General features: G+C 42.0%; 1 protein-coding gene across 1 annotated transcript; it reads left to right on the top strand.

The window, feature by feature from the left end:
* The first annotated feature begins 8,784 nt into the window (after positions 1-8,784).
* LOC123481362 (E3 ubiquitin-protein ligase TRIM47-like) lies at positions 8,785-20,192 on the top strand. Its single transcript, XM_045204995.1, has 7 exons — positions 8,785-9,213; positions 13,394-13,589; positions 13,760-13,850; positions 17,969-18,043; positions 19,344-19,504; positions 19,664-19,821; positions 20,029-20,192. The coding sequence occupies exons 1-7, from the start codon at positions 8,801-8,803 to the stop codon at positions 20,030-20,032; spliced, it is 1,098 nt and encodes a 365-aa protein (XP_045060930.1). The 5' UTR covers positions 8,785-8,800; the 3' UTR covers positions 20,033-20,192.
* The last annotated feature ends 7,751 nt before the right edge of the window (positions 20,193-27,943 follow it).

Here is a 27,943-nt window from a genome sequence, read left to right as displayed (position 1 = left end):
CTGTAGTGTTTTAAAGCTGATTAATGTTTAAAAAATGGACATCATCAAGACATACTTCTCTCTTCTCCTCTCCTTCCTCACTCCCTCCTCGCCTCCCCTCTCACCCCCCACCCGTGGTGCCATAGAGAGGGAGCTGGTTTCATCATAAGCTGCGGTGGCTGTGGCTAACTCTAAAGCCCAGGATTTACAGCACGCCCTTCTGCTGTTGCAGGGACAACACAGGCTCTAATCCACCGCACATCGCCGTTACACTACACTACACTCATTCCACTCACGCACTGCCCAACCCAGCCCCATACTCCAGCCCCAGCCCCAGCCACATACTCTAGCCCCAGCCCCATATTCTAGCCCAAGCCCCAGCCCCATACTCCAGCCCCAGACCCATATTCCAGCCCCAGCCCCAGCCCTATACTCCAACCCCAGCCCCATATTCCAGCCCCAGCCCCAGTCCTCTACTCCAGCCCCAGCCCTATACTCCAGGCCCAGCCAAACCCGTCTCTACGACAGGGAAAGCATTTAAATCAATCAAATTGATTTATTGATTAGCTGATTGGGGCAAATCTCTGTAGGATGCACTTCTCTTTCCATTGAGGATAATGGTTAATGGGGATGTGTATGGCATGGATCTCTGTTACAACCCCTGCGGCTGAGTGTTTGTTACCCACACTCACACACACACACTCCTCTATGAAGTGTAAGGTTACTCTGGGAGTGTACGTCATAATCAGCTAATTGTAGCACAGACGCCCCCAGGGGGATGACACACAGCTACTGAGAGCCCTAGCCCTGGGACCTAGGGGCGAAAGGAAGAGAGAGAGAGGGAGGGGGATGCTTGTTCTTCTGCCCATAATTTGGTCACCACACTGAAGCAGTCTAACTGTCAGCCTCTCTGTCTGTCTGTCTGTCTGAACCCCAGAAGGCTTTAGGTAGGTTACAGAAACACAGCAAGGTCTGTATTCTTCCTGGTCTCCATGGTGATGAGTGTTCTGTGACTGCGGGGGTACAGGGGGGACAGTATGTTTCACCCTCTCTCTGCTCCGTCTACAGTCACTAACACACCTGTCACACACACCCCTCCCCTGACAGTCCTGGCATGTCTCAGGTTTAGAACAACTCTGGTCATTAAAGGCTGCAGTGTCTGCTGGTTTTCATTCTTGCCTTTTAATTCCATCAACATGTGGACTGAAGGGGGTGTTTACCATGTGGTTGCTGGGTGGATCTGGCTGGCTGGGAAGCTCTCAGTCAGTTGTTGGCAAGTCTAGAACCACCGGATCCAACTAGCCCACCAGTGTGAGTTCTACCATTGCCAAACACCGGGGGAGAACAGGGGAATCAGAAACACCTCGGTGGAGCACCTCAGTTGGTCAGTTTGGTTTCAACTCCTGAACATTCTGTGGATTGTTATTGTGAGAACTTGGGACTATAAGGTTCAACCTCATTTTTGTCAAAATTTTGTTATTGACGTAGCCTTGTTCTGTTAAATTGTATCTACCTATATAGTATGCTTAATACCCCAATTCATGTCAAGTTCAAAAGAATACAAGATAAAAATTGCTGACACCATTCAAACCAATGAGGGTTCGGAACTTTAAAGCCAATTATCTCAGAATCATATTTTTACAGATAGAACCTTATAGCCAAAAGCTCTCGATTGGTCAGAAGTATTGCCCAGGAGTCACCAAGGAGAAGAATGATCATCCTAGGGAGGCACTAGAACTTGGCTGCTGTGGAATAGTTTGAGTACATTTAGTCTGAGAGCATCATAAGGCTCTGTGTGAGTCATGAGGCCTGTGTCTGAGGCTCCAGCTCAGGTTCCAGTGTTCAGGGCCTCTGGAATAGAGTATAGACCTCCATAGCAACCAGAGATATCGGAGAGGACCCAGACCATTGATCAGATCTATAGATCATCCTCTGCGGTCTCTCTTTCTCGTTCTTTCTATTTATGTCTGTCTCTCTGTCCGTAGGAAAGAGAAAGAAATGGGATGATTAAGTATTAATGAATCTAAAGAGACAAGGTAATTGGTCCCACCCTCAGGTTTTCTGTCAAATCAGTGACAATGCACATCGGTGACAGGACCTATTGCCTACATATCACTTCTCCACGTTCTATACATCCTCCGTCCACTCAGAAAACAAACCAACAAGACAAGTGTTGAGTGTCTGTCTCCTCCTATATTGGCACTACACATGATTGCTCAAACAGATATATACAGAAGCAAAAATGTGCTAGTGCCAAAATGGGCAAAGACGAGTGGAGGCAATGCCTTAAACAGCAGCACCAGCCTGAGGAAGACTACATGTAATAGTTGGATGAATAACAAGTTGTTTGTCTGTCCACAGACATTGAAACCGAAGCATGGTCATAAACCTTCATCAACACTGAATTCTACGCAGTTGGTGTATAGAACGTAAAGAGGGTAGGAGACAGTGTCAGCAATGCATGTTGGGTAATGTGGTTCTTTCTCTACTCTGTTTATGGCCCTATGGTAATTCACTGATAGTGTGCCGTCACAGTGAATTCTACCAGTGCCATACACAGAACAGAAGGAGTCATCAGCCCAGCACCAGGGCATGCTGCATGGGTAGCCTACTACATCCATGCAGGGCAGGACAGAACACATGGAAGGAACTTGTTCCCTACCTTCTGTCCTTGTTTATTCCCCTTCACAGATCTGATTGGATTGGATAGGTGAGAGAATTGTCTCAGATCTGTAAAGGGGACTGAACAAGGGGGAGAGGAAAGGCAGAACTTGAAATGCATGACTAGAGAACTCTCTCAAACACCAGACCTTATCCCTCACCACACAGAAAACAATTATGCTCTATCTATGTGTTCCAACATAGACTTAAAACATATCATCCAACACAGTGTAAACTATTTACATTTAAGTCATTTAGCAGACACTCTTATCCAGAGCGACTTACAGTTAAGTGAGTGCATACATTTTTCATACTGGCCCCCCGTGGGAATCGAACCCACAATCCTGGCGTTGCAAGCGCTATGCTCTACCAACTGAGCTACAGGAGGCCCAACTATGCATTCAATACACTGGGCTACTACTTAAAATCAGCCCACAATATGCCACAGTATGAATGTGTTAAGTAATGAGACACTATGAAGCAATTGGTGACAAAATGTTGGTCTATTTAAGGCGCTGCCCTATGTTTGAGTTTATTATATCCATGTCCTCTTGTAACCATTTTCTCGCTCCCTCCTCATGCACTGCACTGCACCGCGCACGGGCCGGGTTTTAATCCGCTTGGACCATCTGCTCCGGGGCTGCGTTGCACGCGCTTTCTGTCCATCCTCTACCATCCTCCTGTGTCCCTTCTGCCGGGATAGAACAAACATCCCTTCCCGGGACACCTAGAGAGACGCAGACAATCTGCCCCGTGTGATGCCGACCCACTGCCCAGCTCCAGGATTGATCCCGGCTGTGTGGAATGATGCGCTAAGTGATTTTTGATATGCTCCAAATGGGTCCCAGAGCTGGGCTCGTCTTCCAGCTTCCGGGAAAAATCAATAGCGCTAAAGAGCAAAGTTTTTTGAGAGAGAAGATAGGGGAGGGGTGGGGCGAGAGAGAGAGGGAGAGAGAAAGAGACCTCTGTCATTATGCGGGTTGAGTGAGCTATTTGCAAGGGTTAGAGGAATGCCCCTGAAATTGGTTAGCAATTTCGATTACACTAGTACAGACGTTTCACTCGTATTACAGGCATATTTCGATTAGAAAAAGCATTTGTTAATTTATAACGTTATAGGCATAACAGTTAATTTGAGCCTTTTCACATCGGGTACAGGCTAATCAAAATGCCTACATTTTACGAATAAATACAGCACCAATATTTTAATATTAGGCTATAGTTTGAATAATTTATACAGAAAACAATCAGTTAGTTTTTGTTATTATTCAGTAGCCTATAGGCCTAATTCCCCCCCCCAAAATTCAGGCATAGGCTATGAAGAGTAGCCGCAGGCCTAGTTCCGTGTCTAGGTGAGCGGCTGAGTTCACCGTTCTTTAGAATGCCCTCGATGTTGGAGGATAATCGCATTTGTCTGATGATGACGCAGTCTACTCTCCTCCACCTCCTGTTATTTTAGGAACGATTTGGAAATACTAACCCTGGAAGGAGGGCACGAGAGGGTTCACCAAGAGGGTAGTTTACTGTAGGCCTATGGTCGTCCACGCACGACCTTGTCCCCGCTTTACAGCCTACATATGGACTAAAAAGTGATTATATCGTTTTTGTAGGCCAACAAATAATTTATCTATAACGTACAAGAAGCCAACTTAAACGAATTAACTATAGCCTAGGCTACTTAGAATGCTGCGTAATTATATTTGATCAAACTGAATTGTAGGCCTCATTCATATTTTTTTTTGAAGTGATCTAGCTTTTCTGATATAGACTACATAGCCTAGAATTACAATTTGAGTAAAATACATTTTTCAAAAGACTAGGCGACCACTTTTAATTCTAATTTTCTTACGCATCAAATGTTTGAAGCAACACAGCATACAAAACGTACATTTTAAAAGGTTTATTCTATGTGTAATGAAAAAATATAGTTTTCTCTTTTAAGATGCGGGGACTTCTGTTACTAAAATTACATGCCCTAATGCGAACTGCGCAATGAAAATAAATTATCCAAGCGCACTTTACGCACGCAAAAATAATACACTGTAGAAGAGTTATACATATTTCTATTCAAGGACTGTTTTCTCCCCTTAATTCCTTCCCTTCTTCTCTCTTTGAGGAATAGCTACATACCTGAACGAAGGCCACATCACCTAAATGACAGCATCCTCACCCTGACCTTAAAAAGAAACACAGACAAACACCACATGCTCTCCTCTCTCCACCGCCGGCCCTCCCGGCGCTCGGTCTGTTTGGGCTGCCTCGCCGGGGATTTTCAGGTGGAAAGGTAATTCGTTGGTAAGCATCTTAACCCAGTGGAGAGGGATTACTCCATGCTGCCCTCCTCCCTCACCTGCTGCTAATCAACATCTCGCGCAGTTCGTCAGTGTCACAGACCTCTTTAGTGCGTGGAGATGCACAGCAGTCCCGTGCGGTGTGCCACTTGACGGATTTGGCGAACATATGAAGATTGCTGATGGTGACAACACTAATAATTGTAGATTATATTACGTTTTTAAGCCTATTGGCTATACTGTTACGAGCATTACAAGTTATTTCTAGCCTACTACAAAAACAATCGCATTAGGCTTTAAAGCTTTCCCATACATTTCTCTGGTTTTTGAGGGCTTGACATATTGCATATTGTTGAGCGCGCGTGCAGTTCCTGCGCTAATACACTGCGCCAGGATGGAATGACGTTCCCCAGATGGCGTATATAGTGAACCCCAACAGTTCTAGCTCGAGGATGAGGAGAGATCTCTAGCCTACCCCGTGCCATGTTGCACTCGTTGCCTTCCACAACCACGTTCGTCTTTATATTGACATTGTAGGCTTTAGAAAAATTGTCATGTGTAGGTAAATAACAATTGTGGGTTAATCTGGGTTCTCACTCACAGTTCTTTGCCTTTTCCAGTTTTAAGATAGGCCTAGCCTAGTTCGTCTAAAAGGCTATCTCTAATCATCAACAAGTCAAATCAGCACAACCCGTTTTATTAAGCCAAGCAAAAGCTTAACGCTTCCCTTTTTAACCAAGCCATTTCGGCTCAGAGACACATTTTATTTTATACAACCTGTGCCGTCCATCGGGTGTGGCAGTCTCTTCCTCCATAACCATATTCACTGAAATGGCGCTCTGGTCGAAATGGCGCTCTGTCCCTGAAAGGTCCAGCTTGAACTGTACATTGGGGCTTACATCCCCTCAATATATAGGCCTACAGGTGAGCACCTCCCATACTCTCCTCTTCTTCCATTGACCTGCTGTTGATAATTAGACAGACATACAGAGCGACCTGGGTGGAAAAAGAGACCTCATCCTTTCATCTGATCCCGGTTGAGTTCGGTATGGATTTCAGACCTTTCAGACTCTAAAGTCGCGCTGAAATCAATCCACGCGCACCCACTGTCCAAACCATACATTATAGAATAGTCTAGAAACAGCCTGTCCAGCCCAACTAAGCTCAATCCCCCAAACCGGCAAACCGTAGCTATAGGACAGCCAAATTAAACTCTGCAAAAGTTGAAATTGGAGACTCCAAAGACTGAAACAGGAATAAAAGGATGTGATAAATATTTCACGTCTTCATTATGAGTCTGTCCCATCGCGAATGATTCGTGTGACGCGGTGGATTTGGAGTCTCTCCCAGTCAGCATCTGTCCTCGCGGTCTCTGGTGGACGGATGCTGAGCAGAGCGCACCTGACATTAAGGCGTCATACCATAGCGTCGGACTGATCACAGAACATTGTGGGGAGATGTGCAGGCGGGCCATGTGCATTAATAATGATGTGGACGTGGAGTATTGTCCACTGAATACAGTATCCTCGAGTTTACCAATAGGCCAAAAAGCAACATATTTTATCATAAAAAAATACGACTATTTAATTATCTACCTGCCTCAGGCCTGCGGGTTCAAATACATGTGTATTTGAGTATTTGTTATTTAAATAGGCCTACTTATTTCTGTGTATTTAGAGTATTTTCAAATACACAGCCCAAAACAAGTAGGCCTACTTTTATTAGATTATTTAAATGTTTACTTGTAAATACTTATTTCAAATACTATTCCAAGTGTATTCTCAAATACATTCCAATATTCAACTACTTGTTTTTTCAAATAAAAGTTATCTGAATACTTGTTTTGAAATGTATTGAAAAGTAATTGAAATACCTGAAATAGTATTTGAACCCAGGTCTGATCTGCCTAGGCTACTCCATTACATGTTGTGCAATCACTCTGTAAATACGATTAATTATTGGCTTGGCCCCTAAACAACAGACAAGCCTACATGTAATATATACACATTGATCCATAAAGGCTATTTTTCTATTGTACTTATGACACAATTATTTCAGTGCCAAAAACGTATCCAGTTTGGGCCACCTGCTCTTTATCCATTCAAGTTAAACTAAACTGCGTTTAATGGTCATATAAGCATATAGGCTAGTAGACTAGACTTTATAAACCAATGTGTTCAATCAAAATGTATACTAGCCTATATGACGTTGTCGTCTATATTTTAAGGAAAATGTTTCCGTAAAAAGCTGAGGGATGGGGCTGGAGAAATGTAATCACTCTCAAATTCATAGACAGAGCTATGGATGCAAGGACTGACCATCCATGATATCAAAATGATCGTTTTAAGCATGTTTTGAGGCTGTACAATGTTTGTTTACATTTACTTTGCTGACAAACATTGGAGTGAAACAAGCTTATATTTTGGGTTCTGATGGGGTATGACAGTCAAACTAAGCTCATGAGGCATTTATAAGTTATATTCTTCAAGAATCAATGGGTCCAAAAAGTAAAAACATATATGTAGCAACTGCTGATTACCCCTTTAACTAGAATGTTAGCTATTTCCCGGGACCACCCATACATATAAATGTACGCACGCATGACTCGCTATATTATATTATTAGTTGTAGCCTATGATAACTTTAGGTCTATGGTAATAAAATTGATAACAATAATATAATGAATGAATGAATTATTCAGACCAAGGCGTTAAGTCAGTCAATGTTACCCATACATCATTTTCATTCATTTCAATCTCTACTGTTTTTCCTCTGTTTCTGAGCCTATATTTTTCTCACATATTATCCCTTCTTCCTTAAGGTGAGAGAATGAATGACCATAAGAAATAGAATACTGTTGAATGAATTCTGTATTCTTCCTGTCCTGTCCTTTCCTTGAGCTGATTTTCCACAGTCAAAGTCCTGCAATAAGAGCTATGACGCTAATATTTGTGTAAACTCTTCAGAGTTGTGTTCTGTGTGCGTCACTGAGTAGACTGATATCCACAATCCATATGTAATGCTTTACAGTGCAATATGAATGTTCAATACTTAAATAGGCTTACTAGAGAGGTGATTTCCCACAGACATAGTGCTGCAATAAGAGCTATGACTGTAATATTTGAGTAAACCCTTCAGAGTTGTCTTCTGTGGGTGTCCCTGGGAAGGCTGATACGCAATTTGATGGATCCACAATCCATAGGTAATGCTTTAAGGTGCATATAAGTATGCCCCTTTGCAATTATGCAGTCCAATACATCCACAGTGAGAATTCAACATTTTCTTTACGGTTTATTGTAAAAACGTAAAAACATTCCAAACTTGTTTAGCATTATCTAGTTCAAATATGTCATGATTCCACTATTTATATATGTTTGCGTCAGTTTCAATGGGTGACGAAGCGCCGATTCTACTATTTTGTGGCTAATCGTAACTGTGGCACAGTTTACGTAGGTCTTTACTTTGAGACAAAAGACGTTCAATTCAAATCTCTAACCTAAAACTTTGCTACCACCTACTGGATGAAAATAATAACTGAAGTATTCGATTTGTTGCAGAGTGCTCTCAATCTAGTCTGTTTCCCAATGCTTGTCCCCAAGTAGTTCCTTAATTTAATATCTCAGTATGGAATACTATAATTTCATAAATACGGAATACTATAATTTCATTAAATGTTTTAATGGTCTCCTTCCTTCAGTACTATCTGTGACCATATTTTGGCCATCAGCCAAATCCTCAATGTGGTTAGACTGGCAGAACCAGGAACTTACCCAACTCTGTCAGACAAACATTTCCAGATAAATGAAACTTAACAGGCAGACAACACCCTAACTCTTGCCACTGTTCAGTCGGTTAGTCTGTGTATCAACATGGCAGAGGCAACTTTAGAAGATAAGGATTTGATTACCTGTTCAATCTGTCTGGATCTACTGAAGGATCCAGTGACTACTGCTTGTGGACACAGTTACTGTATGGGCTGTATTAAGGACTGCTGGGATCAGGATGATCTGAAAGGGGTCTACAGCTGTCCCTTGTGCATGGAAAGCTTCACCCCAAAACCTGTCCTGAGGAAAAACATCTTATTGGCTGAATTAGTGGAGAAACAGAAGAAGACAAGACTCAAACCTGCTCCTCCTGCTCGCTGTTATGCTGGACCTGGAGATGTGGAGTGTGACTTCTGCACTGGGAGAAAACTCAAAGCAGTCAAGTCCTGTCTGGTGTGTCTGGCCTCTTACTGTAAGACTCACCTCCAGCCTCACTATGAATCCCCTGCCTTTAAGAAGCACAACAATAAGCTTGTTGAAGCCTCCACACAACTACAGGAGAAGATCTTCCCTCATCATGACAATCTGCTGGATGTTTATTGCTGTACTCATCATCAGTGTATCTTTCTGCTGTTCGTGATGGATGAACATAAAGGCCATGATACAGCTGCAGCAGAAAGAAGAAAGAAACAGGTACCAAACCACTTCTATGCAAGCTCTTTCAAAACTTTAAATTTAAAAAAGGTCTAATGATTTCATCTGAAGTCCATGGTAATAAAGCACTGGGTAAAACTGTAGCTAGTCAACACTCGGTGCCATCAAAGACACACACACACACACACACACACACACACACACACACACACACACACACACACACACACACACACACACACACACACACACACACACAGTGTTATTTTCAAGATAATGGTAGGAGCAGTTACAAAATCTTGTCATTATTTTCTGAAGAAGCAGAGGAGACCCAGCCATCGCTATGCAACCCAGGTCATGAGGCCACAACATTTTCAGTACATGCAACTGACCATGAAGCCCACTTTCCAGGCCGCATCGCCTTGCATGTTTTCCACTCAGCACATGGCCGGCCAGACCATGGGCCCCTGCAGAGCCGGCCTGACTGCAATGCGACACAAGCTGCTGCTAAGGGTCCCTCAACTAAGTTTTAGTTTATTTATCTGTATTTTTATTGTATTTATTTTTTTACTGTGAAGAGTTGGAATAGTAGAATACACAAGGCACAATTTTGAAATGTTGTAGTGTGCAGCAGTTTTCCTATTGTTATGTCAGTCACTGACAGACCTAAGCAAGCTATTTACTAGGCCTACCTGTCAGAAATGTCCAGTTGATCAATTCAGTGACAGAGGCAGGACAAGCAGGGCCTGTGGGCAAAATATTTATCATGGTGGGGGCCCAACTAAATCTCGCCAGGGGCCCCCAAGAAGCTGGCCAGTGGAACAGAAGCAAATGCTGGGTGTGCGCCTCTTCCCGCTCAACCAGAATATGCACCACAGCCTGACTGGCTGGAAAGTTTGACATGTTGCTGGAGATTGACAACTCTGAGCTGCTCCACATGCTAGAGTCTCCAGAGTCTCTCCGCACCAAGTTGGATGAAGTCATGGCAGTGCTGCAGGCTTACAAGAGATTATGACCAACTCATCTGGTGTTCCAAATGTCTAATAAGCCACCGAATTTGGAACCTTGAATCTCACTTGACTGAGGAAAAACTTAACCTTGAAAAAGAACTAAAACATAAAACAATGCATGAAAAACAAAACAATATTTTAAATAAAATAAAAGGAAATACCTTGATTCAGCTGTGTCATAGTGACTAGGCAAAAAAAGAAAATGTTCAAAATAAAAAAATCTTAAAGTCTGGGTTTTAAGAATGATGACAGAAAATGAAATTACTGAAAGCATGCCTGGGATATCAAAGCCATGGCTTTGTGAAATGCACCTTTACTTCGCTTTCATGAATAAAACATTTTTGTATATATTATTTGTATAAAGTGCCGTTGATGTAGAATTTGGGGGCACTCCTCCCTGGTCTATAAAGCCAGGGTGAAGTTGCCTCTAGACAATGGTCTAACATTAGTTTGGCATTTGTCAGCAAAAGACAGTAGGATGACGTGTACCATTGCACAGACCACAGACCCTCTATCCAGATCATCTGTGAGTATACTGAGACCTATTTAGTGATCAAGAAATTGTGAGCTTTTGGTGGTGGGCCTTTTCTATATCCAGGACAAGTTAAGGGTTGTGGTTGAAGTTTGGTTTAAGACTGAATGTTAAATAGTTTGGACTGTTGTTCTCTCCCCTCTCTCCCTCCCTCTCCCCACCCCCCTCACGTAAACTATGAAAATGTAATATTATTTAAACAAACTCTACCATTGTATTCATTGTATATGACATGTCATTGTGTAAAATAAATACATTAAGTATTCCATGAGTCATGTAAAGTGAATCAATCATCTGTGTTTATACTCAAGCTTTATTGGGAAAAAAGGCATTCCGATTTTGCTCAATGGGCCTACATTCACACTTTATATACCATTCTAACCTATAGGCATACATATGAACCCTGCTACATATGCTGTTGTACAGTGTTGATTTTTATAACAAATACTCACAACAGTTGTATACAGTATGTCAGACGGTCTAATAAATGCACACAGTATAGATTTATCTCTCTATAGCAAAACACAGCCTCTCTAACAAGCTGAGATCATCCAACTGAAATTGATAAAGAGAGAAACCACCTGATACACAAGGTCCCACACTCCCACATGTACTGGCAGATAAAGAATTCCTCCTCTCCCTCCCTCTTCTTCTTGTGGAGATCCCTCCATCCACATCCATCCATCTCATTTTGACGTCTTCTGGCATCCCCCTTTTCATCAATTGTTCCTTTATCTGAGACACCAAGATACTGTAGTATTGGTCTCATGAATATACAGCGCCTTCAGAAAGTATTCACACCCCTTGACTTTTTCCACATTGTGTTGTGTTACAGCCTGAATAAAACATTTGTTTTTACAAATATGAAAAATGTTCTTCCTCTTTGACATTACAGAGTATTTTGTGTAGATCATTGACAAAAAAAATCTAATTAATTCCATTTCAATACCACTTTGTAACACAATAAAAATTGGAAAAGGTCAAGGGGTGTGAATACTTTCTGAAGGCACTGTAGATACATAGATAATATAGTAGACATACAGAGGCGTCAAGTAGTCTTCCCAGTGTTCCCCCAGCTCTTCTTGCCATAGTCTATGATGTGTGCGTTCTGAGGGACCTAGTCCCTTCATTAAAGGAGATGAGACTCACCTGTTGTAAGATGGCCGCCCCCAGGGCAGGATCAGTGAAGGTCAGGGGTGAGTCTGGGGTCTGCTCCACTCTCACTATCTGCATCCTCCCTACCACATCACTGACAGAAAAGGCAGGAGAGAGAGAGAGAGAGAGAGAGAGAGAGAGAGAGAGAGAGAGAGAGAGAGAGAGAGAGAGAGAGAGAGAGAGAGAGAGAGAGAGAGAGAGAGAGAGAGAGAGAGAGAGAGAGAGAGAGAGAGCAGACAGACAGACAGACAGACAGACAGACAGACAGACAGACAGACAGACAGACAGACAGACAGACAGAGATAATGAATAACAGGCTTGTTCTAGCAATGGGAAATGTTGTATGAGGAATCTGGCTTTTGTTCTACCATTTGTGCTGCGAGATACACAGATATTATGTTTACTCTAATCATCAGTCAATATTACACACACAAAAAGCTATATGATAATAAATTATATAACTCCTTAATATAACTCATTTTCTGTTCATTTCTCTCTCTCTCGCTCTGTCTCTCTCTCTGATGCTTGTGGTGACTCCTGTATTTGTCTTGAAGCAGACTTTAAATTATATTTCTAAATCTTTGCTACCACCTACTGGATGAAAATAAACTGAAGCTTAGATTTGTGATTGAGCTCTCAATCTATTTTTATGTTTCACTATGCTTATCCTCAAGTACTCCAAAGCATGTGTAGTTTGTTATTTGAATCTCTTTATGGAAAACTATTTTTTAAAAATAAACTCTGTTTTAATTTGTCTCCTTCCATTCAGTACTAGATTCAGCCAACACCACACCCCCTGCTGGTGCTAAATTCACACAGAACCAGGAAGTAACTCCCACTGCAGCACAAGCATTTCCAGATAAGTTAAACCTAGCAGGCAGATGACACCCTAACCCTAGCCCACTGTTCTGTATTTTAGTGTTGGTGTGTGTATCTACATGGCAGAGGCAATTTTAGAAGATTAAGATCCTTTCTGCTGTCTGATCTGTCTGGATCTACTGAAGGATCCAATCACTATTCCCTGTGGACACAGTTACTCTATGGGCTGTATTAAGGACTGCTGGGATCAGGATTATCTGAAAGGTGTCTACAGCTGTCCCCTGTGCAATGAAAGCTTCACCCCAAGACCTGTTCTGAACAGAAACATTGTTTTTGTTGGACTTAAGGGAAACATAAGACAAGACTCCAAGCTGCTCCTACTGCTCACTGTTATGCTGGACCTGGAGATGTGGAGTGTGACGTCTGCAATGGGAGAAAACTCAAAGCCATTCAATCTTGTCTGGTGTATCTGGCCTCTTACTGTAAGACTCACTTCAAACTTCACAATTAATTCAACCCAGGAAAAAGACACAAGTTGATTGATGTCACTGAACAACTACAGGAGAATATTTGCTCACATCATGACAAACTGCTGGAGGTTTACTGCTGTACTGATCAGCAGTGTATCTGTCTGCTGTGTGTGCTGGATGAACATAAAGGCCATGATACAGTCTCAGCTGCAGCAGAAAGGACTGAGAGACAGTTAAGGACCAAACACTTCAATGCAAGCTCTTTCACACTTTCAAAACAAATATTTAAAATAGGCCTATAATGGTTTAATCCTTCAGAGTCTGAATCCATGCTAATCAAGTACTAAGTTAAACTTTAACTAGTCAATACTCAGTGCCAACACACACACTCTTTACAATAACTGTGGAGATTGTTCTGCAGAAGCAGTTGAGAGAGAATCAGCAGAAATCCCAGCAGAGAATCCAGGAGAGAGAGAAGGAGATGCAGGACCTGAAACAGGCTGTGGATTCTCTGAAGGTGAGTGTTGGACCACATATATTTCCATTACATACAGTGCCTTCAGAAAGTATTCACACTCCTTGACTTTTTCCACATTTTGTTGTGTCACAGCCTGAATTTAAAATGGATTAAATTGAGATTGTGTGTCACTGGTCTACACACAATACCCCATAATGTCAAAGTGGAATTATGTTTTTAGAAATATTTACAAATTAATATAAAATGAAAAGCTGAAATGGCTTGAGTCAATAAGTATTCAACCCTGTTGTTATGGCAAGCCTAAATAAGTTAAGGAGTAAAAATGTGCTTAAAACATCACATAAGTTGTATGGACTCACTATGTGCGCCATAACAGTGTTTAACATGATTTTTGAATGACTACATTATCTCTTTGCCACATTGTAAGGTCCCTCAGTCGAGCAGTGAATTTCAAACACAGATTCAACCACAAAGACCAGGGAGGTTTTCCAATGCCTCACATCTATTGGTAGATGGGTAAAAAAGAAGTTATTAATAACACTTTGGATGGTGTATCAATACACCCAGTCACTACAAAGATACAGGCACCATTCTTAACTCAGTTACAGGAGAGGAAGGAAACCACTCAGGGATTTCACCATGAGGCCAATGGTGACTCTAAAACAGTTACAGAGTTTAATGGCTGTGATAGGAGAAAACTGAGGATGGATCAACAACATTGTAGTTACTCCACAATACTAACCTAAATGACAGAGTGAAAAGAAGGAAGCCTGTACAGAATAAAAATATTCAAAAACATGCATCCTGTTTGCAATAAGGCACTAAAGTAAAACCGCAAAAAATGTGAAGAAATTAACTTTTTGTCCTGAATACAAAGCGTTATGTTTGAGGCAAATCCAATACCACTCTTCATATTTTCAAGCAAGGTGGTGGCTGCATCATGTTATAGGTATGCTTGTCATCTACAGAGTTTTTTAGGATCAAAATAAACGGAATAGAGCTAAGCACCGGCAAATTCCTAGAGGAAAACCTGGTTCAGTCTGCTTTCAACAGACACTGGGAGACATTCACCTTTCAGCAGGACAATAACCTAAGTGTTCACACTTAGTCCCTTTCAGAATTTTTTTGGGAACTCAGTGCAGTTCGCTTAATTATTTTGTGCAGTGTGAACACTCCAAAGGAACTCAAACCCCTCAAAAGAGCCCCAGAAGCAAACCAAACTGAGCTGGCCTGAGTTCGGTTCGCTTGAATTACCTGGTTTGGTTCCCTTTTTTAAGGCAACGTGAACACAAAGCTCCCCAGATTTGCTTGTAATTATTCTACACAGTAGACTACTGCAAAACCGTTTTACTTGCCATAACCCTCACACAAAAGAGAGAAGATGATGATGTGCAGGTTTGCGGATATTGATTAGCGATTGTCAAGAATGCACAGAAATTCCAAAATACAGTGCATTCGGAAAGTATTCAGACCTCTTCACTTTTCCCACATTTTGTAACGTTCTAGCCTTATGGATCTAATTATTTTTTTCCCTCATGAACCTACACCCAATACCCCATAATGACAAAGTGAAAACAGGTTTTATGAAAAATGTAAAACAAAAATACCTTATTTAAATAACTATTCAGACCCTTTGCTATGAGACTCAAAGTTGAGCTCAGGTGTATCCTGTTTCCATTGATCATCCTTGAGATGTTTCTACAACTTGATTGAAGTCCACCTGTGCCAAATTCAATTTTATTGGACATTTATTTGGAAAAGCACACACCTGTCTATATAAGGTCCCACAGTTGACAGTGCATGTCAGAGCAAAAATCAAGCCATTAGGTTTGAAGGAATTGTCCGTAAAGCTCCGAGACAGGATTGTGTCGAGGCACAGATCTGGGGAAGGGTAAAAAAAATGTCTGCAGCATTTAAGGTACCCAAGAACACAGTGGCCTACGTCATTCATAAAATGGAAGAAGTTTGGAACCACCAAGACTCTTCCTAGAGCTGGCCGTCTGGCCAAACTGAGCAATTGGGGGAGAAGGGCCTTGGTTAGGGAGGTGACCAAGAATCTGATGGTCACTCTGACAGAGCTCCAGAGTTCCTCTATAGAGGTGGGAGAACCTTCCAGAAGGACAACCATCTCTGCAGCACTCCACCAATCAGGCCTTTATGGTAGAGTGGCCAGACGGAAGCCACTCCTCAGTAAAAGGCACATGACAGCCCGCTTGGAGTTTGCCAAAAGGCACCTAAAGGACTCTCAGACCACGAGAAACAAGATTCTCTGGTCTGATGGAAATCTTTGGCCTGAATGCCAAGCGTCACATCTGGAGGAAACCAGGCACCGCTCATCACCTGGCCAATACCATCCCTACGGTGAAGCATGGTGGTGGCAGCATCACGCTGTGGGGATGTTTTTCAGCGACAGGGACTGGGAGACTAGTCAGGATCGAGGGAAAGATGAACGGAGCAAAGTACAGAGAATCCTTGATGAAAACCTGCTCCAGAGTGCTCAGGACCTCAGACTGGGGTGAAGGTTCACCTTCCAACAGGACAATGACCCTAAGCACACAGCTAAGACAACGCAGGAGTGGCTTCAGAACAAGTCTCTGAATGTCCTTGAATGGCCCAGCCAGAGCCCTGACTTCAACCCGATCTAACATCTCTGGAGAGACCTGAAATTAGCTGTGCAGCGACGCTCCACATCCAACCTGACAGAGCTTGAGAGGATCTGCAGAGAAGAATGGGAGAATCTCCCCAAATACAGGTGTGCCAAGCTTGTAGCATCTTACACACAAAGATGCTAGGCTGTAATCGCTGCCAAAGGTGCTTCAACAAAGTACTGAGTAAAGGGTCTGAATAATTTTGTAAATATGATATTTCTGTAGTTTCTTTTTAATACATTTGCTAAAAATGTCTAAAAACCAGTTTTTGCTTTGTCATTATGGGGTATTGTGTGTAGATTGATGAGGGGAAGAAAACAATTTAATCAATTTTGGAATAAGGCTGTAACGTAACAAAATGTGGAAAAAGGGAAGAGGTCTGAAAACTTTCAGAATGGAGTTTTGTTCAGATTATTTGTTTGCAATATGTGATCTATAGGCTAAGAGAGCTTCATAAACTGTTCATTTGATTGTGGGGTTTGAATAGTACAAAATCAATTTGAGCTCTTAAAGGGCAGTAGCCTACATTGGGTGTACCATTTTTAATTACAGCATTATTTAATCTGCAGTTATTCTTCTGCTATTTATTCTGTTACCAATCATATTTACATGTTAATAGTATCTTATTTTTTAAATTATTATGTCTCCCCTTTTTTTAACTAAATGCAATCTGTTAGCTTCCAAAATCTAAGTAGGTATATCTAGCTGTCTGATAACACGTTCTGATGGAATGGCTTGTCCTGCACTTTGCAAACACCCAGAGTGCATTGAGTGAATATTGGAAAAAGATCTGGGTTCCTTTCTAAACATAACAATGTGAATGCAAAGAAGACTCAGACCACTAAATAGGTGAAGTGAACTGGCAAAAGAGTTGAGTCCTCATTCAAAGCAAGGATAGTGTGAATACAAAGAGAACTGAGTTCTTTTGCTTTTTTTTACCCCAGAGTTCACTTTAAAGAGGACTGAGATCGGTTATTTTAAATAGGACTGTATGTGAAAACACAACACAAGGCCAAATATACACTGGAGTTGCTTACCAAGATGACATTGAATGTTCCTGAGTGGCCTAGTTATAGTTTTGACTTAAATTGGCTTGAAAATATATGGCAAGACTTGAAAATGGCTGTCTGGCAATGATCAACAACCAACTTGACGGAGCTGTAACCATTGCCAAAGGTGATTCTAACATGTATTGACTCAGGGGTATGAATACTTATGTAAATGAGATATTTCATTTTCAATACATTTGTAAACATTTCTAAAAACATGTTTTCACTTTGACATTATGGGGTATTGTGTGTAGACGGGTGAGAAACAAAATCTATTTAATCAATTTTGAATTCAAGCTGTAACACAACAAAATGTGGAATAAGTTAAGGGGTATGAATACTTTCTGAAGGCACTGTAAATATTTAAATGTTTACATTTACAGGCTGTCTGGGGACCTGGTGAGAACTGGGTGAATGGGCTAGTTGAAATGGACTCCCTCCTGTCTCTGTGTCCTTACAACGCTCTGCACAGGTGGAATTAGAGGACAGTGAGAGGATCTTTACTGAGCTGATCCACTCCATTAAAAATCAAATCAAATCAAATCAAATTTTATTGGTCACATGCGCCGAATACAACAGGTGCAGACATTACAGTGAAATGCTTACTTACAGCATTTATTTTTAACAAAAAAAGTAAAAATAAAACAACAACAGAAAAAGTGTTGAGAAAAAAAGAGCAGAAATAAAATAAAATAACAGTAGGGAGGCTATATATACAGGGGGGTACCGGTGCAGAGTCAATGTGCGGGGGCACCGGCTAGTTGAGGTAGTTGAAGTAATATGTACATGTGGGTAGAGTTAAAGTGACTATGCATAAATAATTAACAGAGTAGCAGCAGCGTAAAAAGGATGGGGTGGGGGGGCAGTGCAAATAGTCCGGGTAGCCATGATTAGCTGTTCAGGAGTCTTATGGCTTGGGGGTAGAAGCTGTTGAGAAGTCTTTTGGACCTAGACTTGGCACTCCGGTACCGCTTGCCGTGCGGTAGCAGAGAGAACAGTCTATGACTAGGGTGGCTGGAGTCTTTGACAATTTTGAGGGCCTTCCTCTGACACCGCCTGGTATAGAGGTCCTGGATGGCAGGAAGCTTGGCCCCAGTGATGTACTGGGCCGTACGCACTACCCTCTGTAGTGCCTTGTGGTCGGAGGCCAAGCAGTTGCCATACCAGGCGGTGATGCAACCAGTCAGGATGCTCTCGATGGTGCAGCTGTAGAATTTTTTGAGGATCTGAGGACCCATGCCAAATCTTTTCAGTCACCTGAGGCTTTGTCATGCCCTCTTCACGACTGTCTTGGTGTGTTTGGACCATGATAGTTCGTTGGTGATGTGGACACCAAGGAACTTGAAGCTCTCAACCTGTTCCACTACAGCCCCGTCGATGAGAATGGGGGCGTGCTCAGTCCTCTTTTTTTTCCTGTAGTCCACAATCATCTCCTTTGTCTTGGTCACGTTGAGGGAGAAGTTGTTGTCCTGGCACCACACGGCCAGGTCTCTGACCTCCTCCCTATAGGCTGTCTCATCGTTGTCGGTGATCAGGCCTACCACTGTTGTGTCGTCGGCAAACTTAATGATGGTGTTGGAGTCGTGCCTGGCCATGCAGTCATGGGTGAACAGAGAGTACAGGAGGGGACTGAGCACGCACCCCTGAGGGGCCCCCGTGTTGAGGATCAGTGTGGCAGATGTGTTGTTACATACCCTTACCACCTGGGGGAGGCCCGTCAGGAAGTCCAGGATCCAGTTGCAGAGGGAGGTGTTTAGTCCCAGGATCCTTAGCTTAGTGATGAGCTTAGAGGGCACTATGGTGTTGAATGCTGAGCTGTAGGGAGGGAAATGTGCTCTGAGGTGAAGGAGCTGATCAGAGCCCAGGAGAAGGCTGAAGTGAGTCGGGCTGAAGGACTCCTGGGGAAACTGGAGCAGGAGGTGACTGAGCTGTGGAGGAAAGATGCTGAGATAAAGCAGCTCTCTCACACAGAGGACCACATCCATTTCCTCCAGGTCAGGTGACAGTATGAAGACTGTCTTATGAAGCAGGCATCTTTCAAACATGATCATAAATGGAGCTGTGTTTAAATTCAGATGCAGTAAAGATCTTATGGATTTTAGAGACTGTTGCATCTCCAAATATCTGTCTTGTATTTCCCTCTCTCCCTGTAGAGTTTCCCATCTTTCGGTGTCTCTCCTGAATCTGCTGCCTTACCCAGCATCATTATTAATCCACACATCTCCTTTGAAAAGGTTAAAAAGATTGTCTCAGAACTGACAGAGCAACTGGAGGACGCCTGCAAGAAGCAAAATGTCATCATATCCGAGAGGTAGGTAGAATTGATTTTACTTGTATCAAGTGATGGGTTAGTAAGATGCTTATTGAAATGTAAAATCTAACTGTCAGTAATCATAGGAAAGACTAATTGTAAAATTGTTAATTTGTTTTATGTTCGTTAGCCAGCTAAATCTCCTTTATTTCCACTTAATTACAGAGGATTGGTAATTCCAAATTATGATCACCTTTGTCTCCACAGTTAAATCAGTCAGAATTATTCCAACCCCTGATCCTAAGACCAGAGAGGAGTTTCTACAATGTGAGTAATGAGCAGACACGCACACACCTTTTGTACTGCCGTGAAAAAGTATTTACCCCCTTTCTGATTTTCTCTATTTGTGCTTTTTTTTTTTTTACAATGAATGTTATCAGATCTTCAACCAAAACCAAATATTAGATCAAGGGAACCTGAGTAAATAAATAACAAGAAAAATTTATCCTTATTTCATTTATTTAATAAACAAAGTAACGCAACACCCAATGCCCCCAGTGTTTACTTTTTTCCACACATGATGGGACCCATGTCGTCCAAAAAGTTCCACTTTTGACTCATCGGTCCATAAAACATTCTTCCAGGAGTCTTGACGATCATCCAGGTGCTTCCAGGTGCTTTTTGGAAAACTTGAGTGTACTTTTTGGATGACATAGGTCCCGTTATGTCGGGTGAAAACCAAACACTGCATTCCACAGTAAGAACCTCATACCAACGGTCAAGCATAGTGGTGGTAATGTGTTGGTTTGGGGATGCTTTGCTGCCTCAGGACCTGGACGACTTGCCATCATTGAAGGAACCATGAATTCTGCTCTGTATCAGAGAATTCTACAGGAGAATGTCAGGCTATCCGTTCATGAGCTGAAACTGAAGCGCAGCTGGGTCATGCAGCAAGACAATGATCCAAAACACACCAGCAAGTCTACATCAGAATGGCTGAAAAGCAACAAATGTAAAGTTTTGTAATAGCCTAGTCAAAGTCCAGACCAAAACCCGATTGAGATGTTGTGGCAGGACCTGAAACGAGCAGTTCATGCTCGAAAACCCACAAATGTTGCTGAGTTAAAGCAGTTCTGCAAGGAAGATTGGGCCAAAATTCCTCCACGGTGATGTGAGAGATTGATCAACAAGTACAGGAAGTGTTTGGTTACAGTCATTGCAGCTAAAGGTGGCACAACCAGTTATTGAATGTAAGGGGGCAATTACTTTTTCACAAAGGGGCATTGGGTGTTTGTTTATTAACTAAATGAATTAAGTATAAAAAAAAATTGTGTTACACACACACACACAACAGCACGTGTTATGAAAAGTACATTTCACTCACTTGTCTGTCTGTCTGAGAGGAAAGTGACATACAGCAGCAAGGAACAGCCCTATCCTGATCATCCAGAAAGATTCCTCAATTATCAGGTGCTGTGTAGCGAGGGTCTGTCTGGAACCTGCTACTGGGAGGTAGAGACGGAGGGGGACACTCATAGAGGAGTGTCATATAAAGGGATGAGTAGGCATGATTTCTTTGGAGATACTAATGACAGCTGGAGTTTATGTGCTTCACCTTCCCATTGCTCTTACTGGCATGGTTGTACTGAGACTGAAATATCTGTGGCCTGTTCCTCCATAGTAGGCATGTACCTGGACCACAGGGCAGGAACTCTGTCCTTTTACAGTGTCTCTGACACAATCCCTCCTCCACAGTGTCCAGACCACGTTCACTGAACCTGTCTATCCTGGGTTTGGAGTTTATGGGCCAGGGTCATCTGTGAAGATACTGACACCTTAAGTGATTAATTTAGGAGTACAGTCATCTTAATGATCAATTGACTCTTTAGACACCTACGTCCCAGTACATAGGCATAATTACAATCTCACTAAAAATCTATAAGATCACATGGTGGATAGGATATCAGAGTGCTCCAGGGTTGGGCTCAATTTGCATTGAAGGCAGTCAATTCAGCAAGTGATTTGAATTAAAAATTGACATTTTAAAACTTTTTTAATAAATAGATTTACTTTTCAGTTTATTGAGAAGTCATAGAAAATAAATGCCCTTTAAAAAAAACATGTTTTATTGAATCCTAATTTTAGTTGACTTCCTGAATTGATTGCCTTCAACCGAATGAGCCCAACCCTGGAGAGCATATACCATAATGGAACAGGATATGACTTTATCCCTCTTGATCTGTATCCTAAAGTATTCACTCACTGTTACATTTAGTATACAGGTATATTTAAATACATATATACACTTTTGTTTAGAGTATGTGCCTTTATTCATGTCTTAAGAAAAACAGATATCAAAATCACAAAATATAGTATTTTTCAGTGTCCCAAATACACTTCTGAATTTGATCAGAATAAAAGTTATTGCTGATCTGTCTTATCAGGGAATCTGAAGCCAAAGTGAATCTTTTTTTTTTCACAATCTGAAATCAAGATAGTTTATGTTTGTATTCTAAACTCTGTTGTAATGTTTTGCTTTTTTTGTGTATTTTCAATTTTTATATTTTGTCTGTTCTGAACCTTTTCATATTTTCACCCTCCTTTAAGCAGGAGCATTAGTATCAGGGTTGGTTATTCACTGTAATGTTGAACTTACTGGGAGGGAACCTTGTGATTTGTTTTTTCTGTGTAAGTAAATAAATAAAGGATAAATAGAAACAAATAAGATTTTATTTTATTTTAGTCAAAACCGAATTCCTAATGCTAAATTCCCTCTTCTTCTTGTGGAATATCTCTCCATCCACGTTCCCTTTTTCATCAGTTGTTCCTTTATCTGAGACAAACAAATAGCATTGACTTCATGAATACACTGAGTGTAGAAAACATTAGGTACACCTTCCTAATATTGAGTTGCAACCCCTTTTGACCTCAGAACAGCCTCAATTCGTCGGGGCATGGACTCTACAAGGTGTCGAAAGCATTCCATAGGGATGCTGGCCCATGTTGACTCCAATGCTTCCCACAGTTGTGTCAAGTTGGCTGGATGTTCTTTGGGTGGAAGACCATTCTTGATATACACGGGAAACTGTTGTGTCCCAAGGCTTCTTTAACCAGTCTTCTCCTCTTCATCTATACTGCTTGAAGTGGATTTACATGTAACTTTTTTTGTTTGTTTGTTTTTTCACAGATTTAACTGGTGACATCAATAAGGGATCATAGCATTGACATGGTCAGTCTATGTCATGGAAAGAGCAGGTGTTCCTAATGTTTTTACACTCAGTGTAGATAACATAGTAGACATACAGAGCCGTCCAGTAGTCTTCCAAGTGTTCACTCCAGCTCTTCTTGCCATAGTCTACGATGTGTGCGTTCTGAGGGACCTGGTCCCTTCATGGAAGGAGAGGGGTGATCAGTGAAGGTCAGGAGTGAGTCTGGGGTCTGCTCCACTCTCACTATCTGCATCCTCCCTACCACATCACTGACAGAAAAGATCGGCGAGAGAGAGGAGGATCAATAACAGGCAAATGTTGTATGAGACTTTTGTTCTACCATTTATGCCGCCAGATACACATACTATATGCTATGTTTACTCTAATCATCAGTCAATTTTTAAATTTTTTTATTTAACCTTTATTTGATTAGGCAAGTCAGTTAAGAACAAATTCTTATTTACAATGACGGCCTACACCGGCCAAACCCGGACGACGCTGGGCCAATTGTGCGCCGCCCTATGGGACTGTGTGGGACGGTTGTGATACAGCCTGGAATCGAACCAGGGGGTCTGTAGTGACGCCTCAAGCACTGAGATGCAGTGCCTTAGACCACTGTGCCACTCGGGAGCCCCAATAACACACACTAACAAAATATATGGGCAAAACAAATAAAATAAAATAACATTTTATTTGTCACATACACGTGTTTAGCAGGTGTTATAGCGGGTGTAGCGAAATGCTTGTGCTTCTAGCTCCGACAGTGCAGTAATATCTAACAATTACACAACATATACCCAATACACACAAAAAAGTAAGGAATGGGATTTAAGAATATATACATATATGGACAAGCAATGACAGAGCGGCATGGACTAAGATACAGTAGAATATTATAGAATAGAATACAGTATATACATATGAGATGAGTAGTGCAAGATATGTAAACATTATTAAAGTGACTAGTGTTCCATTTCTTAATGTGGCCAGTGATTTCAATAGGCAGCAGCAGCCTCTAATGTGCTAGTGATGGCTATTTAACAGTCTGATGGCATTGAGATAGAAGCTGTTTTTCATTCTCTTGGTCCCAGCTTTGATGCACCTGTACTGACCTCGCCTTCTGGATGATAGCAGGGTGAACAGGCAGTGGTGGTTGTCCTTGATTATCTTTTTGGCCTTCCTGTGACATCGGGTGCAGTATGTGTCTTGGAGGGCGGGTAGTTTGCCCCCGGTAATGCGTTCGGCAGACCGCACCACCCTCTGGAGAGCCCTGCGGTTGTGGGCGGTGCAGTTGCCGTACCAGGCGGTGATACAGCCCGACAGGATGCTCTCAATTGTGCATCTGTAAAAGTTTGTCAGGGTTTTAGGTGATAAGCCACATTTCTTCAGCCTCCTGAGGTTGAAGAGGCTCTGTTGCGCCTTCTTCACCACACTGTCTGCGTGGGTGGACCATTTCAGTTTGTTGGTGATGTGTACGCCAAGGAACATGAAGCTTTCCACCTTCTCCACTGCGGTCCCGTCGATGTGGATAGGGGGGTGCACCCTCTGCTGTTTCCTGAAGTCCACGATCATCTCCTTTGTTTTGTTGATGTTGAGTGAGAGGTTATTTTCCTGGCACCACACTCCCAGTGTATGTGTGTGTGTGAGAGAGAGAGAGTGTATATAACATACTATAATGATCAAATTATGGTTTAAACCTGTGTTTATGGGACTCTAAAAGCCATGATTTGAAGAGAGGGAATGAGAGACCAATTCTCTAATGGTCCCCACTGTATCGGAAGATAGTCACTCATCATTGTGGCAGATAAATGGAAGTTGAAAATCACACTGAATGTCCCCCCATGTCTCTGAGTTCTCATTCCCTCCAGCATGATCAGGTTCAAGGATCTCTTCTGTCTTCCAGTACCTGAATGAGGAGTACTCTGGTCTGACCACCTCCAGGAGTATCTGAACAGGCCGATCAACATCTCTCCTGTCACCATCTTCTGAATGTCCTGGTTCTCAGACTGGTTCCTCACACTCACCAGATCATTGTGATGATTTCTGCAGTTGCTCTGGGCTGCTCTCCACATCTGGGTCTTCTTGACTAGAATGAATTTCTCAGAGAGCAGACGTTTACCCGTCAAACACGCAGATCGGAGAATGTTTTGAAAGATGGAATGTGTGGTCATTGTTTTCTTGATCAGTGTGCATGTATTGTTTTTCTGGGTGCTCTTTCTGCAGACTGTGTGTGTGTGTGTGTGTGTGTGTGTGTGTGTGTGTGTGTGTGTCTGACTTGCTGGCAGTTTTTGTGAAATCCTCATTCACATTTAGACTCACTATCATAGCAAAGAGCACTGTCATTCCACTTCCCTTCTTGGTCCATCCCCACACAGTTCTCTCTACCATACCCATTTGGTTCCCCACTCTTCCAGTTCCGAAACGTAGCCTCTCCCTCACTATAGAAGCCGGGGTCTGCAAGGGCCCATTGCCAATTCAAATCATGGCTTTTAGAGTCCCATAAACACAGGTTTAAACCATAATTTGATCATTATAGTATGTTATATACACTCTCTCTCTCACACACACATACACTGACCTGAGAGCAGCAGGGGAAGAGCCCCACTACCTCAAATGATCAACCTGTAATAGTCTTCAAAAAAGTTGCCCATCCCTGGCATAGATTCCACAAGTGTCTGGAACTCTATTGGAAGGATGCAACACCATTCTTCCATGAGAAATTCCATAATTTGGTGTTTTGTTGATTGTGGTGGAAAACACTGTCTCAGGCGCCGCTCCAGAATCTCCCATAAGTGTTCAATTGGGTTGAGATCTGGTGACTGAGATGGTCATGGGATATGGTTTACATTGTTTTCATGCTCATCAAACCATCTATTCCACGTTGGGTTAACGTAATTTCAATGAAATTACGTTGCAACAACGTTAGTTCAATCAGTGTGCCCAGTGGGTAGCCACGGTAGACAAAATAATGGCCTGCCCAGCATTTTTATATATGACCCTAAGCATGATGGGATGTTAATTGCTTAATTAACTCAGGAACCACACCTGTGTGGTAGCACCTGCTTTCAATATACTTTGTATCCCTCATTTACTCAAGTGTTTCCATTATTTGGCAGTTACCTCTAGATCACAGGCGGGCGGTGACACCTTCATTGGGGAGGATGGGCTCATAGTAATGGCTGGAACGGTATACATGAACACATCAAACACATATTTTCCATTTGTTTGATACCATTCCATTCCAGCCATTATTATGAGCCGTCCTACCCTCAGCAGCCTCCTGTGCTGTAGATAGTGTATGTTTTATGCACGCAATGGAAATCTACACAACCATAACCCAAAACATTTATTATAAAACATGGATTGATTATTGGCTTCAATTTATGCAGTAATCTTGATGCTACAGTTGGACCTTTTATATAGGATCTCATTACATTTTTTACATTTTAGTCATTTAGCAGACGCACTTATCCAGAGCGACTTACAGTTAGTGAGTGCATACATTTTCATACTGGCCCCCCGTGGGAAACGAACCCACAACCCTGGCGTTGCAAGCGCCATGCTCTACCAACTGAGCTATAAATCAATTTGAGGACCACTCATTTTGTCACTTTCCCCCACAAGAAAATGTTCCTTGTGGATTGATTTCATTTCAATATATTCTTACTCTTCTTCTGGACCATATGCAAAACCTTCACCCCTAATCCTTAGATGGAGTGTTTACCAGAGTTTGACCACTGGTGTGAACTGCCCATTATGATTAAGGGAGTATTTGGTTTCCAGTGGCCCTTGAAGAGCATTCGTGCTATCAGGAGATTGAATTTGGTTACACAGGCCCTACTTCCTACTGACAGAGACTGAAGGTGACTTGAAGGAGGTTTGAAGTAAATGTCCTGGCTGTTGTAGGCCTGTATACACTTTATTCAAATAGAGGTTGTGAAAATCGATCAAGGAATGAGAACGAATATCCCACATCCCAAAAGTGAACATTGGGATACTGTACAATATTGCAATAATAACTAGCCTTTGTCTTTATTGATGAGGCAACCTGGTTGTACCCTGGTCCAGGCCACATTTATCAACATGGTTAATTCCTGCCCATTCATGAGTATGGGCACTCACTTTAAAACTCATGAAACTATGTATTTATAGAACAAACTATTTATTTTAAAGAATGTGGTTCTAGTAGGAAAAACATACAGTTGATGTCGGAAGTTTACATACACCTTAGCCAAATACATCTAAACTCAATTTTTCACAATTCCTGACATTTAATCCTAGTAAAGATTCCCTGTCTTAGGTCAGTTAGGATCACCACTTTATTTTAAGAATGTGAAATGTCAGAATAATAGTAGAGAGAATGATTTATTTCAGCTTTTCTTTCTTTCATCACATTCCCAGTGGGTCAGAAGTTTACATACACTCAATTAGTATTTGGTAGCATTGCCTTTAAATTGTTTAACTTGGGTCAAATGTTTCGGGTAGCCTTCCACAAGCTTCCCCCAATAAGTTGGGTGAATGTTCCTCCTGACAGAGCTGGTGTAACTGAGTCAGGTTTATAGGCCTCCTTGCTCGCACACACTTTTTCAGTTCTGCCCACAAATGTTCTATAGGGTTGAGGTCAGGGCTTTGTAATGGCCACTCCAATACCTTGACTTTGTTGTCCTTAAGCCATTTTGCTACAACTTTGTAAGTATGCTTGGGGTCATTGTCCATTTGGAAGACCCATTTGCGACCAAGCTTTAACTTCCTGACTGATGTCTTGAGATGTTGCTTCAATATATCCACATAATTTTCCTTCCTCATGATGCCATATATTTTGTGAAGTGCACCAGTCCCTCCTGCAGCAAAGCACCAGCACAGCATGATGCTGCCACCCCCGTGCTTCACGGTTGGGATGGTGTTCTTCGGCTTGCAAGTTATCCCCCTTTTTCCTCCAAACATAACGATGGTCATTATGGCCAAACAGTTCT

Source organism: Coregonus clupeaformis, chromosome 19 (genome assembly GCF_020615455.1).
Source record: "Coregonus clupeaformis isolate EN_2021a chromosome 19, ASM2061545v1, whole genome shotgun sequence".
Classification (NCBI taxonomy): domain Eukaryota; kingdom Metazoa; phylum Chordata; class Actinopteri; order Salmoniformes; family Salmonidae; genus Coregonus; species Coregonus clupeaformis.
This window is presented reverse-complemented; position numbering and strand designations above follow the sequence as displayed.